This window comes from Talpa occidentalis, unplaced genomic scaffold (genome assembly GCF_014898055.3).
Source record: "Talpa occidentalis isolate TD23 unplaced genomic scaffold, MPIMG_talOcc4v2.1 talOcc4.12, whole genome shotgun sequence".
NCBI classification, from domain to species: domain Eukaryota; kingdom Metazoa; phylum Chordata; class Mammalia; order Eulipotyphla; family Talpidae; genus Talpa; species Talpa occidentalis.
The window spans coordinates 55,298,293-55,311,945 of record NW_023601212.1 but is presented as its reverse complement, the minus strand read 5'-3'; the positions used below and the strand labels follow the sequence as shown (position 1 = coordinate 55,311,945).

The window sequence follows — 13,653 nt, the reverse complement described above, 5'->3', positions numbered from 1 at the left end:
TTTCTTGGTACTTTATTATACAAAAAGTATTTTAATTACAGAAGGAACAATAATAACTCACAATTCTGTTTTCTAATTAGTGTTTTCCTTTGTCTGATTGCATGTTCAATTTTTATGTATTTATAACAATATTCAAATAATAGACTGTTTTATAGTTTTAAATTTCTGTTTTCCTTTTAAATTTATTATGGTAAGAACACTTACTATGAGACCTTCTTAATATAAGTTTGAAGTGTGCAATACATTATTGCTAACTATAGGCATATCATTGTACAGCAGATCTATAGAACTATTCACTTTGCTTAACTGAAACTTTAAGCCTGTTAGCCATTTTCCCTATGTCTCCCAGCCCCTGAAAACTACCATTTCATCTCTACACGTTCAACTATTTTAAATACCTCATGTAAGCAGAATCGGGTAGTATTTGTCTAAATTGGCTAAGTGGCTTATTACATAATGTCCTCCAGGTTCATTCATTGTGGACTTTCCTTCTTTTTAAAGACTGAATAATATTCCATAATATGTATATACCATCTTCTCTTTATCCACTCATTGTCAATGAATGTTTCGGTTGTATCCACATTTTGTGAATGGTGTTGCAATGCAATGAATGTGAAAGTGCTACTATCTCTTGGAGATCCTAATTTCAGTTCTTTCAAATATACTCAGAAGTTGGATTTGCTGGATCATATATAAAATACTTTCATATTTGGTATTTAGTCATAACTATTTCTCCATCTTGCTATAGCCTTTTTTCTTCTCCTCCTCCTCCTTTCTTCTCTGTCCCTTTTTTTTCTCTCATATTGTAAAGTAACCTGTGCTAACAGTTTGGTATTTATCTCTCTGTGTTTTTTTCTATGTTCTTACAATACTTACACAAGAAATTTTTTTTTTGGTGGGGGATACATTGTTTTCTTTTTTTGAAAAATAGGATCATGCGCTTTGCTTTTTTTTTTTTTTTTTAGCTATTTTTAAAATTGTCTTGCTGATATCCCAGAGGTCAATCCATACAGGTCTGCTGCTTTAAAATACCATTAATATTCCATAGGATATATGATTTATTTCTGTATATTCTTTTTGCCATTTGAGCATGATTATTTTAGTACTAATTAACGTAAGTCTGTTACCTTAATCTTTTAGGAAACCTAATAAAAGAGTAGAAGTGGTCCAGCTGAATGATGTGATGGATGCTATGCTAGAGAGGGCTGGTGTGGAGATTCAGGAATATACGGGGCCAACCAAGGTAACTGCCAAGAGCTATATAATCTAATGGTTAAGAGTATGCACCCTGGTGGTAAAATGCCCTGCATTTAATAGCTGGTGACTTTACTAAGTCATTTACTGTACCAGTCTTTTAATTTCCTCACATGTAAGTTAGAGGTAATAACATTTACCACATAGGGTTGTTGAGATTAAACGAATGGTATAATGAATGTAAGGGGCTTAGAGCAGTGCTTGCTATGTGATAAATTCTATATAGTCTGTGAGTACTATTATCACTGTATTTCATTAAAAATAAGGTACCTTTTGGGCCTACCTGGTGGCACAAGGGGTTAAGCACAGCATTGTGAAGCAATCCTCAGCCTCTGCAGCATGAGTTCGATCCCCAGCTGGCAAGGGAGAAACCCACATAGTGCTACAGACCTCTCCTGTCTTGCCCACTGCTCCCCTCAGTAGTGTGTTTCCAGTCAGGCTGCCTGTTCTGCTCCCCACTCTGTCTCTGGTGAATCTTCTCACTCCCCTGCACCTCTGGCCTGTACCCCAGTTCTTGTATGCATAAATAAAATAAATCTTAAAAAAAAGAAAATAAGATACCTTTTATTATAAGACCCTAAAAAACATTGTCAATTTAACCATCTTTCTTACCATTTGTACATAGTGAAAGAGCTCTTTCAATCTTACATAAAGATTTTTTTTCTTTATGAGGGCTATTTCTTTTTTGTTTTATGAATTATTTTTATAGATTTGAAGCTTATATGAAAGTTCATTATAAGACATTCCTGTGTAAACTTTCACCAACTCTTTACATTGTGCCCAATATGATTTATCAGTCTCCCTTTCTTTCTTTCTTTCTTTCTTTTTTTTTTTTTTTAAAGATTTATTTATCTAAGCACTGGGTACAGTCAGAAGAGCGGGAGGGTGAGAGAATTCACCAGAGCCAGAGCAGGGAACAGAACAGGTAGACTGACGAAATACACTGCTGAGGGGAGCAGCGGGTGCAGCAGGAGAGGTCTGCGCGCCATGTGGGACCCTCACCAGTGGCCAGGGATGGAACCGGCACTGCAGAGACTGCGGGCAGCTTCGCAGCCCAGCGCTCAACCGCTGCGCCACCAGGGGAGGCCCTCCCTTTCTATATATCTCTGCTTGCATAGATTTTTCTGAACCATTTTAGAGTTAATTGGTTACATCAATCTTTACCACCAAACATTTCAGAATATATTTCCTATGGATGAGGACATTATTTTACATGTTTATAATTCTCAAAATCAGGACATTTAACATTAATATGACAGTATTATCAAATATAGTTTATATTTAAATTCTTAATTTTATCAATTACCCCTATAATGGTTCTATAGCTATTTTCTTCTCTATTTCAGGATTCCAGGACCACACAATGCTTTTGGTTGTCTTGCTTCTTTAGAGACCTATAATCTGAAATAATTCTTTGTTTTTATTTTTGCTTTTTTTTTACCTTGGTATTTGGAAGATTACAGACTAGTTATTCTATGCAATGTTCCTCAATTTTGGTTTGTCTGATGTGTACTCATGATTATATTTAGGCTTTTTATTTTTGGTAAGTGTAACATAGAAGTGATATTGTTACCTTCTTAGTGCATCATATAAAGAGGAGCATGATTAGCCATAGATTTAAAAGTAATAAGCCATATGTGTGTGTATATTTATAAAGGAAAATAAAGTAAAATAAATTTAATCACAGTTTTCTAAAATTATTCACATTTAGAGTGCTTACTTCCTAAAATTGTTTTTACTGACAAGATGTAGTAAATACTGATTATATTACTTAATTTTCTGCAGATGCACAAACTGCTATATACAATGAAGAAGGAACAGACCGTTTACAATACAGTATTTCATGAACTTATTCGACAAGTCAGTGTAGACTGTGCAGATAGAGGAGAACTGCTGTCCAAAATCAGGTTAGAGCTATTACTGGAGTAACCTAGTTTCCTTCTGAATTTTATATTAAATTATGTTTAGTCTGGGTAACAGAAGGCATAAGCGGGAAGGCACAATGACTGTTTTCGAATATGTTGGGAGTCGGGGCCTCCCTTGGTGGTGCAGCAGTTGAGCGCTGGGCTGCGAAGCTGCCCAAAGCCTCTGCAGCATCGGTTCGATCCCCGGCCGCCAGCGAGGGTCCCACATGGCATGACAGACCTCTCCTGCCAAGCCCGCTGCTCCTCTCAGCAGTGTATTTCGTCAGTCTGCTTGTTTTGTCCCCCGCTCTGGCTCTGGTGAATTCTCTCACCCTCCTGCGCTTCTGACTGTACCCAGTGCTTGTATAAATAAATAAATAAATCTTAAAAAAAAAAAAAAAGAAACAAATATGTTGGGAGCTATAAGGTGAAAGAAAGAATGGACTTGTTCTGATTATTTCCAGAGTACAAAATTAGCATTAGTGGGTAGATACAATAGGAAGACAGATTTTTATACACACACACACACATATATATATATACATATACACATATATATATACACATATATAGATTATGTATATACATATATGTGTATATATATATATATTTTTTTTTTTTTTACATCGTTCTTTTTTGTACAATGCGTGCTTTCTCTTCAGGTGTAGTCCCTGCAAAATTCCCATCACCAATTCACCCATGCACCATCACCATAGTTCCTTGTATAAGAACACATTCCCTCTCCTATTTTGATCCTTCTCCCTCCCCTTCTCCTACAGAGTGTTTCTGATTAATAGTTGCCTGTTAATTTTGTTTTTTCATTTATTATAATTTTTTTCCTGGTCCATTATTTGGTCCCCCTACATTCCGCCTATATGTGAAACCATCTGATATTTTTCTTTTTCCTTCTAATTTCATAATCCCTTCCATAATCCCTTCCAGCTTCATCCATGCTGCTGAAAATGGCATGAATTTATCTTTTTGATTGCTGAATAGTATTCCATTGTGTATATAGACCGCATCTTCTTGATCCAGTCATCTATTTTTGGGCATTTGGGTTGTTTCCATATCTCACCTATTGTAAACAGTGCTGCAATAAACAAAAGGGAGCAGGTTTCCTTTTGAATTAATGTTTTTATGTCCTTTGGGTAGATTCCTAGGAGTGTAATTGCTGGGTCATATGGTAGCTCCATTTTTAGTAGTTTAAGGAACTTCCAGACAGCTTGCTATAGTGGTTGGACTAGAAGAAAGATTACTCTTAATATAGGTGTTTAAATCGTTCAATGTGTATAAATTGATACATAAAGGAATCTATGCCATGTAAGGAATCACAACAATAACTTCTGCAGATAATTTATACTTTCTTTATTGAGGTATAATAGGCATGCCATAAGATTCACCCCCTTTAAAGTATACAATATGGTGGTGGTTAGTATATTTCCAAAGTTGTGCAGTCATTACCATTATCTTAATTCTGGAGTGTTTTCATCATCCCTGCAAAACACCTTAATGGTACTCATTAGCAGTCATTCTCCATTCTACCTTCTCCCAGACTCCTGGCAGCCACTGATCTACTTTCTGTCTGGATTTACTTTTTCTCGGTGTTTCATAGGAATGGAATCATATAGTATGTCACCTTTTGTGACTCCTTTCACTTAGCATGAGGTTGACCCATGATGTAACATGTTTCAGTGCTTCCTGTCATTTTTATGGTCAAATGCTATTCCATTGTATGGTTATACCACATTTTGTTTATTCATTTGTCAGTAGATGGACATTTGGGTTTTCTCCACATTTTTGGCTATTTTGACTCATGCTACTTTAAAGATCTGCATGCAAATTTTTGTATGGATGTATGTTTTCAGTTCTCTTAGGTATATATCTAGGAGTGGAATTGCAGGGTATAAGAATTCTTTAACTTTTTTTTTTTAAAGATTTATTTATTTATTTATCTATTTATTTATTTATTTATTTATACAAGCACTGGGTACAGTCAGAAGCGTGGGAGAGTGAGAGAATTCACCAGAGCCAGAGTGAGGAGCAGAACAGGCAGACTGATGAAATACACTGCTAAGGGGAGCAGCGGGCGTGGCAGGAGAGGTCTGTCGTGCCATGTGGGACCCTTGCCGGCGGCCGGGGATCGAACCAGCTCTGTAGAGGCTGCGGGCAGCTTCGCAGCCCAGCGCTCAACCGCTGTGCCACCAGGGGAGGCCCAAGAATTCTTTAACTTTTGGAGGAACTGCTGAACTGTTTTCCAAAGGACCGCACAATTTTACATTCTTCCCAGCAGTTTCTCCACATCCTTATCTAAACTTGTTATTATTCATCTTCTTGATTATTGACATCCTAGTTGATGTGAAATTCACTGTTTTTTTGCTTTGTAATATCTTAATGACTAGCAATATTTTGAGCATCTTTTCATACATTTATTGTTCCATTTGTATTTCTTTGGAGAAATGTCTATTTAAGCTTTTCACTGATTTTCAAATTGGGTTATCTGTCTCTTTAAATTCAGTTTTAAATGTCCTTTATATGCTCTAAATACAAATCCCTTATCAATATATGATTTGAAAATATTTTCTTCCATTCCCTGTGTTGTCATTTCACTTTCTTAATGGTATTCTTTAATGCACAAAGATTTTAGATTTTGATGAATCCGATATATATCTTTTTTCTTTTGTTGCTTATGTTACTAGTATCCATCTGAATCCATTGCCTATCCTATTCCTATGATTGTGAGTATACTTACCTGTATTTTCTTCTAAAAGATATATAGTTTTCTCTCTTAATTTGTCTTTGACCACTTTGAGTTAATTTTTTTATTTGTTATGAAGAAAGTGTCCAATATCCTTCTTTTGTATGTTCTAGTTTTCTTACTACAATTAGTTGAAATGATTATTCTTTCCTACAGTGATTTATTGTGTCATCTTTGTTGGAAGTCAATTGACTAGAAATGCAAGGGTTTATTTTTGGACTCTCAATTCATTTCCATTGATCTGTATGTCTAGCTTTATGCCATACCACACTGTGTTGATCACTATAGCTTTGTAGTAACTTTTGACATCAAGTATGTAAGTATTTGAGCTTTATTTTCAACATTGTTTTAGATCAGGTATCTTGCATTTTGATACATGTTTTAAAATTAGTTTGTTAATTTCTACAAAGAAATCAATTTTCTGATAGGGATTGTATTAAACAAGATTATGTCATGTGTAAATAGAGATAGTTTTTCTTCATCTTTTAAGTCTGAATGTCTTTTAATCTTATTTTCTTGCCTAGTTGCTCCAACTAGAACCTCTAGCATAATACATTATTGAATAGAAGTATTGAGAGTAGACATTCTTGTTTGTTCCTGATCCTTGCGAGGAAGCATTCAGTCTTTCACCATTAAGTATGATGCTAACTAAGTTAGTTTCTCAGATGCTCTTCATTGGGTTGCGATATTTCCCTTGTTTGTTGAATGTTAATGTCACGAAAGGGTGTTTGATTCAGTCCAATGTCTCTTCTGTGTTTATTGAAATTATTGTGTGGTTTTGTTTTTTTTTCTATTATTGTGATATCTTTTTATATGTTGTTGGATACGGCTTACTAATATTTTGTTTCAGGGAATGATTTGGAATGTATACTGTTTTCTTCAATTTATGTGTAGCCTTGGCATTTCTTCTGTAAATGTTTTATAGGATTCACTAGTAAAGCAAAGTTCAGAGTTTTCTTTGTGGGAAGATTGAAAATTAGATTCACTTTCTTTCATAGATACAGTCTTATTCAGGTTATCAGTTCCTTGTTGAGTGAATTTTTTTAGTTTGCAACTTTTCAGGAATTTGTTCTTTTCATCAAAGTTGTTGAATTTATTGATATAGTTATTTATGATATTCCCTTATTATCTTTTTTTAAAAAGATTTATTTTCTTTATTTATGCATATAAGAACTGGGATCCTTGCCAGAGCTGCGGGGGTGGGGTGGGTGAGAGGATTCACCAGAGACAGAGTGAGGAGCAGAACAGGCAGATCTACTGAAATACACTGCTGAGGGGAGCAGTAAGAGATACAGGAAATATCTGCTGTGCCATGTGGTTTGGCTCCCTGGCTGGAGATCAAACTCAGACCACACTGGCTGGTGATAGCTTGATTGCACTGAGACTTTAACTCTAGCACCACCAGGGAGGCCCCCTCCCTTACTGTCTTTTTAATATCCATGATGTTAACTTTCTCATTCTTGATGTTGGTAATTTGTGGAATTTTTGTTGTTTTGTTTTCCAGCTCAGTATGTTTAGAGTTTATTGCTTTTACTTATCTTGAAAAACTGGTTTTTGGTCCTTCCTTTCTGTATTTTTTCAGTTTTCTAATTTGTTGATTTGTGCTTTGATCATTGCTATTTTCTTTCTTCTACTGACTTTGGTTTTTTAATTTTCTTGTTTGTCTAGTTTTTAGTTTTTAAGGTAGAAATAATGGTCATTGATTTGAGTCTTCTTTTCTAATGTAGACAATTAGTACTATAATTTCTCCCTATATACTGCACTAATAGCTTTTAACAATATTACCTTAGATAAGGTCTGGGATGCCAAATGCAGATTAAAAAAAGGAAAATGAGATAATTTTATGGTTTTGTTATATTCAAGGCAGTCTTTTAAATGCTGTAAAGATACAGTATGGAGACATGGTTCTTGTCTTCATAGAGTTTAATACTTAGAATAATAAAAGAAATCCTTACTTTGTTTTTTATCTCAAACATTGTATTTCAAATAATTATGACCCTAGTTAAAATTCCCTACAATTCATTCACTTGTATAAGCATGAGAATAATACACCACTTAGATCTTGTCTTTTTTTGTCTCATTCTTCTCACATATCTTTTGTGAGTGTCTTTTTTACTATTTCTTTCCCTAAAATTAATTTTCCTCTCACATATCTTATTCTTCTGAATGATGTCTTGCTTCCCTTCTTTCTTATGCAGAGAACGGTATGTACAAATGCTTGACCAAATTGCCAGGCAGATGATTGACTTCTACAAAGACTTGGTAACTCAGCGAATGATGGATCAACGCATTTTAGAAGAATTGTACAATTTTAAGACTGTTATTGAGGAACTGACCAGGTAAACCCTGTGATTATCTTAACCACAAAAGTCAAAGTAATGTCTCTAAGAGAGTAAAAAATATTCAGGGAAAGTGGAATGGTTAAAGGAAAGGAATCTTATTTTCTTTTCATATTTAGCAAGAGAAGAGCAAGGACTGGCTATAGATCTGTAGCTATAAATATGTTAACACAAAATTGGGGCTCTGTGTATGTTTGATAGAGAACAGACTCTTGTTCTTTCTTTCAAATTAGAGATGTTTATCTTAATCAGGTTTACAGAGCAGTGCCATGACTATGATTGTTAAGGTTCAAATCCCAAAGAGAATAAGCATTGTATAGTAATTAAGGTTACTGATAATTTAACCTTGTGACAAGAATGAAGAAGATAGGATAGGCATATCTGAGAATAGGATAGAGCAACCTGGAGGCCTTGCCTGTTGGCATCTGCCTTCACTCCATTCTAGAGGCTGCCTTTCATTTTCTGTCTGCCTTGTCTGGCTAGCTTGATTCCATTGCCCAATCTGGCAAGATTCCATCCATATGTCCACAGGATTTCTTGATTTGTTTTAAAAGTTAGAAAAACTAGGAAGAGTTGTCAACATGATAACTAAGAAATTGCCTAAGTATAACTATTTCCTGGGTGGAAACTTTTTGGAAATTTTAACTATAAAATTTCTTTGTTTTATTTCAGGGAGCTGTATCTAGTTCGGGCACATGATGTAAAATTAACAAAGGATGCAGAGAAGGCCCACAAGGATTTGGCACAAGCCCTTTTAGATGCTGAAAAGAATGCCAAGTGAGTTACCAGATGTTAGCCATCACGTCATACTTGCTTCACATCTTATTTCAATACACAAAATTTTATAGAAACATTTAAAGTTTTATTATTTTTAATAACTCCCTGGAGGAGTTAAAATACATGCTCCAAGCACCATTGTAATACACACCTTGTCTTGTGGGAGAGGTTTCCAGGGTATACACCTAAACGTGGAATTGCTGGGTCATAGGATATGCGCAGTCTGGTCTTGCTAGTTGTTACCAGATGCTCCACAGAGTGGTTGTACTGAATATCCTCTCACCTATGTAGTTGCTGATATCTTTTATCAAACTGATATAAAAGGTATCTGGTTTTTATTTCTATTTTTTTAATTAACAGTATGAGCATAGTTTGTTTTTAGGTTTTTGTGACTCTGTATTCACTAAGTTTTTATGCTATTCTACTCTGTTCTAAAGAATTTTTATTCTATTTCAGGGGTTAATCAAACTTGTATTATAAAGAGCCAGAAAGTGAGATAAGGTTTCTGATGCAACAACTCTGTCAATTCTGCCTTTGTAATTCATGCTTTCATAGTACAAAAGCAGCCAAGGATGTTACGGAACAGGGCTGTGTCCCAATGACACTCTTATTTATTGACACTGAAATTTGAATTTATGATATTTTCATGTGTCACAAAATATTGTTCTATTTTTCAAACACTAAAAATGTTTTTTTAAAAGATAGATTTATTTATTTATTTATTTATTTATTTATTTATTTATACAAGCACTGGGTACAGTCAGAAGTGCAGGAGGGTGAGAGAATTCACCAGAGCCAGAGTGGGGAGCAGAGCAGGCAGAAGGACCGAAGTACACTGCTGAGGGGAGCAGCGGGGCGGCAGGAGAGGTCTGCGCGCCATGTGGGACCCTCCTCCGGTGGCCAGGGAGTAGCCGGGGATAGAACCGGCGCAGCAGAGGCTGCGGGCAGTTTCCCAACCCAGCGCTCAACCGCTGCGCCACCGGGGAGGCCCTGGATACAGATATTTTTAATGACAAAATTGTTTTGAATCTGTTAGAGTTTAGACTGAGGGGGTACCTGGGACTCCCAAACCTGCCATCTATCACATAAAGGCAAAGCATTCTCTTAAGTGTGAAAGAACTTAATAGAATAGAATTGGTGTCCATAGAGAGAGGAGAAAGGATAATAGCTTCCCAATGATACACTCAAAGTTACACATCCCCTGGTGGGTAATTGTCCAGCCAAACAGGTTCTAAGGCCTGAAAACTTGTCATAGCTAAGGTTCCTTCTGGCAGGGATTCTTAGGAAAAGGGTAGAAGTGACCAGGCAAGTCTGCAAGGAAAGAAGTACAAATCAAAATAATAGTAGCAATTGTAAGCCTCCTCACAGGTATGTCTCTCAAGTGTCTCCACATGTCTCAGCTCCATGTATCTACTTCCAAGACCCCCAAGTCCCTCATGCAAGGTCAAGGTCAAAAGCAAACATGCTTTCTTTCACAGGTCTATTCCATGTTCCTCCTGTAAGTCTCCTTTCCCAGGAAACCTGGGAACCTCCTCCTTTTTTTTTTTTTTTTTTTTTTGTGGGACCCTCGCCTGCAGCCTGGGAACAAACGGGTGCTGCAGAGGCTGCAAGCAGCTTCGCCACCCAGCGCTCAACCACTTTTTATGGAAATTACAGTGTCACATAAAATACTGTTTTATAGCCTGTAGTTAGCAATCTCTACCTATTTCAGTGAATTTTCACTTCATAAATTATTTAGGTCACATTCACATTTCCCCAGTTATTCTCAAAGTATACTTTACAGTGGGTTTTCCAAACCAGTGTCCAATCTAGGAGCACACATTGCATTTTGTTTTATGTACCTTTTAATTTAGCATAGTTCCTCTGACTTTTTAAAAACTTATTGAAGGGTGGTTATATTTTTTAAATGTCAAGAAAAATATAAATATATAGAGAATCTAAATTCAAAAATGTATTTACTTTTATCCTATTTTATTCCCCACTAGAATGAAAGGAATACCTTAATACTTTTGCTACTATAAACAAAGGTCATTAATTTTTTTTAATTGACCTTTATCTTTTAAGATAGTAAAGTGCACAGATCTTAAGGATATAGCCTTTTGAATTTTTAATATGAATATTTGATAATATTCAGGTGTGTGACATCCAGCATGATTAGTTTTTTCTTAGTCACTTTGAACAAGTGGAAACCTCCAAAAAGAAGGAAGCATCAGGAACTGATGTTGGTGGTTCCTGACTTTCATTATAGAATCCTGTCACTTGTCTCTTCTTAAGCAAAGTTAGTAATCCTTAGGAAGAAGTATTTCAAAGGATTTGTGAAATGTAACCTGTCACTCTACAACTTGTTTGTTTGTATTCAATCTGAGAAAGGCTTTTAAATTCTAAAAGAATGTTCAGAGTAAGTGAAAAAGAAAAGGTATACACTATTGACATTTAAAAAAAAGTTAAGAGAAAGATATTTTATTATACTTAAGCTTTTGGGTAATTGGTGGAGAATTTTTAAAAATTTTGTATTATAGATAATTTAGAAATATATTGACACACAATTATTGGATTTTGTACTTTTGCTGAAGCTTAACAATAAGACTGCTACATTACTGCCACTTGTGTTCTGAAGTTTCATTCAATATAGTGTTGTTATACCATTGAAATACCATGTTGTAAAAATTCTAGTGACTAGATATAGAATATAATGAAAAGTGTTTGGAGAAGGGAATGATTTATTTAATTTTTTTAAATTGAGATAATGTTAGTTTAAAATGTTGTCTAGGTTACAAGATCACATTTTCCCACCAGTGCACCAAATGTCCATTCAGTATGTACCACCAACCAATCATCTTCTTCTACCCATCCCTGCCCTTTCTCCCCACTGGTAACTACCATTCTTTTGTCAATCTAAAGGTTTGTTCTTATTTTCTTTATATAACCTGGAGGTCATTCATTCATTCATGTTCTGGCAAATGGCAAGATTTCATCTTTTTTTTTTTATGACTAACATTCTATTGTGTCTATATACTACATCATCTTTATCCATTCCTCCATCGTAGGGCACTTGGCCTATTTCCATATATTGGTTATTGTGAATAGTGCTGCATATGTCTTTTTCGAGTTAGTGTTTTCGTACCCTTCAGGTAAATACCCAAAAGTGGGATTACTAGATCATATGGTACTTATGTTTTCAATTTTTTTAGGAAGCTCCCTCTGGTTTTTGATGGAGACTGCACAATTGACCTTCCCACCAACAGTGGATGAGGGTTTCTGTTTCTTCACATCTTTACCAACATTGATTATTTCTGACTTTTTGATAACAGCCATTGACTTCTAATTTTAAGACTTTTGTAAAATTTGCAAATGAAATATGAATATTCTTTTTTCTGTTTCAGTGTCTGATATTACTATACCAGCAGTTATTCCGTAATTACCTTATGATAAATTTCTAAAGAACAAATTGCCATTTTAAACAATTGCAATTTTTTAAAAAAAGTTTCTATATTACTGTTTCTTAATTTTTCTTTTAGAATTGTGGAAGAATACCATGACTTATATACATTGCAAAGAGGAAGAATGGAGAATGATATTAAACAGTTAATGGCAGAAAGAGATATCTGGAGTTCTGCCACATATGAATTAGCCCTCAAGGTAGTTCATCTGAAATCATAAACTTTTTTTTTGGTCTAGATAAAGTTCCATATTATAATTTTCCATAATAGGGGCAAAATATTTAAAAATGAATGTGAATATTTAATTGGTGAATAATGTACTCAGTATAGACCTGGAGAAGGGAAAGTTGCTTCCTCTTTTTTTGTTTCTTCTTTACTGGATAGGTGACTATTGCTCAATTCAGGGCTCTTATTTCACCAGCATCTATAAAGTATGAACAAGAATTTTTTTCTGTTGTTTGTGAACTGGTTAAAAAATTCAACTTTAATTTATATAAACATTATATTGGAAAGGTGGTAATTATTTTTTCACAGAAAGTAAAAGATATTAATATCCAATATGACAAATGAATTGGCAGTCTTTGGACCATTATAGTAATGTTTTGGGAAAACAGCAAACTCCCACAATATTTATTGTTTTTCTGAACAATTTCCTTGTTGATTACCTGTTCTCACATCTAGGACTTAATAGTATTTTTTTTAAAGATTTATTTATTTGTTCATACAAGAGCTGGGGTACAGGCCAGAGATGCAGTGGGTGAGAGTATTCACCATAGACAGAGTGGGGAACAGAACAGGCAGATTGACCGAAGTACACTGCTGAGGGGAGCAGCGGGCGAGACAGGAGAGGTCTGCTGTGCCATGTGGGTTGCTCCCTGACTGGTCGGGGATCAAAATCGTGCTGCAGAGGCTGCAGCATAGTGCGGTACTTAACCCTTGCGCCACCAGGGAGACCCTAGGACTTAATAGTATTAACAGCAAATTGTGACCCTCAATAGATTAAAATTTTTATCCCATTTTCTTATGGAATGATTAGACTTCATCTAGGACACAGTGTTCCATTTTGTTGCAGAATTTCAAAAGGGACATTGACAAGTCCAGAGGAAACAACTGTGACAGTAAATATACAAGATGCAAATTGGGAGCTAGGTGTTATTAGTAGGAGGAAAAGAAAAGACAAATGA

The 13,653-nt window shown here is 35.3% G+C and overlaps 1 protein-coding gene across 4 annotated transcripts in view; it reads left to right on the top strand.

Annotated features, from left to right (window-relative positions):
• AXDND1 (axonemal dynein light chain domain containing 1) overlaps window positions 1–13,653 on the top strand; it is a 73,109-nt gene that overhangs the window by 16,326 nt on the left and 43,130 nt on the right. For all 4 annotated transcript variants that reach the window (XM_037506379.2, XM_037506380.2, XM_037506382.2 and 1 more), the window contains 5 exons: window positions 1,141–1,243; window positions 3,040–3,161; window positions 8,112–8,252; window positions 8,925–9,029; window positions 12,548–12,668. In XM_037506379.2, the coding sequence (XP_037362276.1) occupies window positions 1,141–1,243; window positions 3,040–3,161; window positions 8,112–8,252; window positions 8,925–9,029; window positions 12,548–12,668 (592 nt within the window). The remainder of the gene's footprint in view (window positions 1–1,140; window positions 1,244–3,039; window positions 3,162–8,111; window positions 8,253–8,924; window positions 9,030–12,547; window positions 12,669–13,653) is intronic.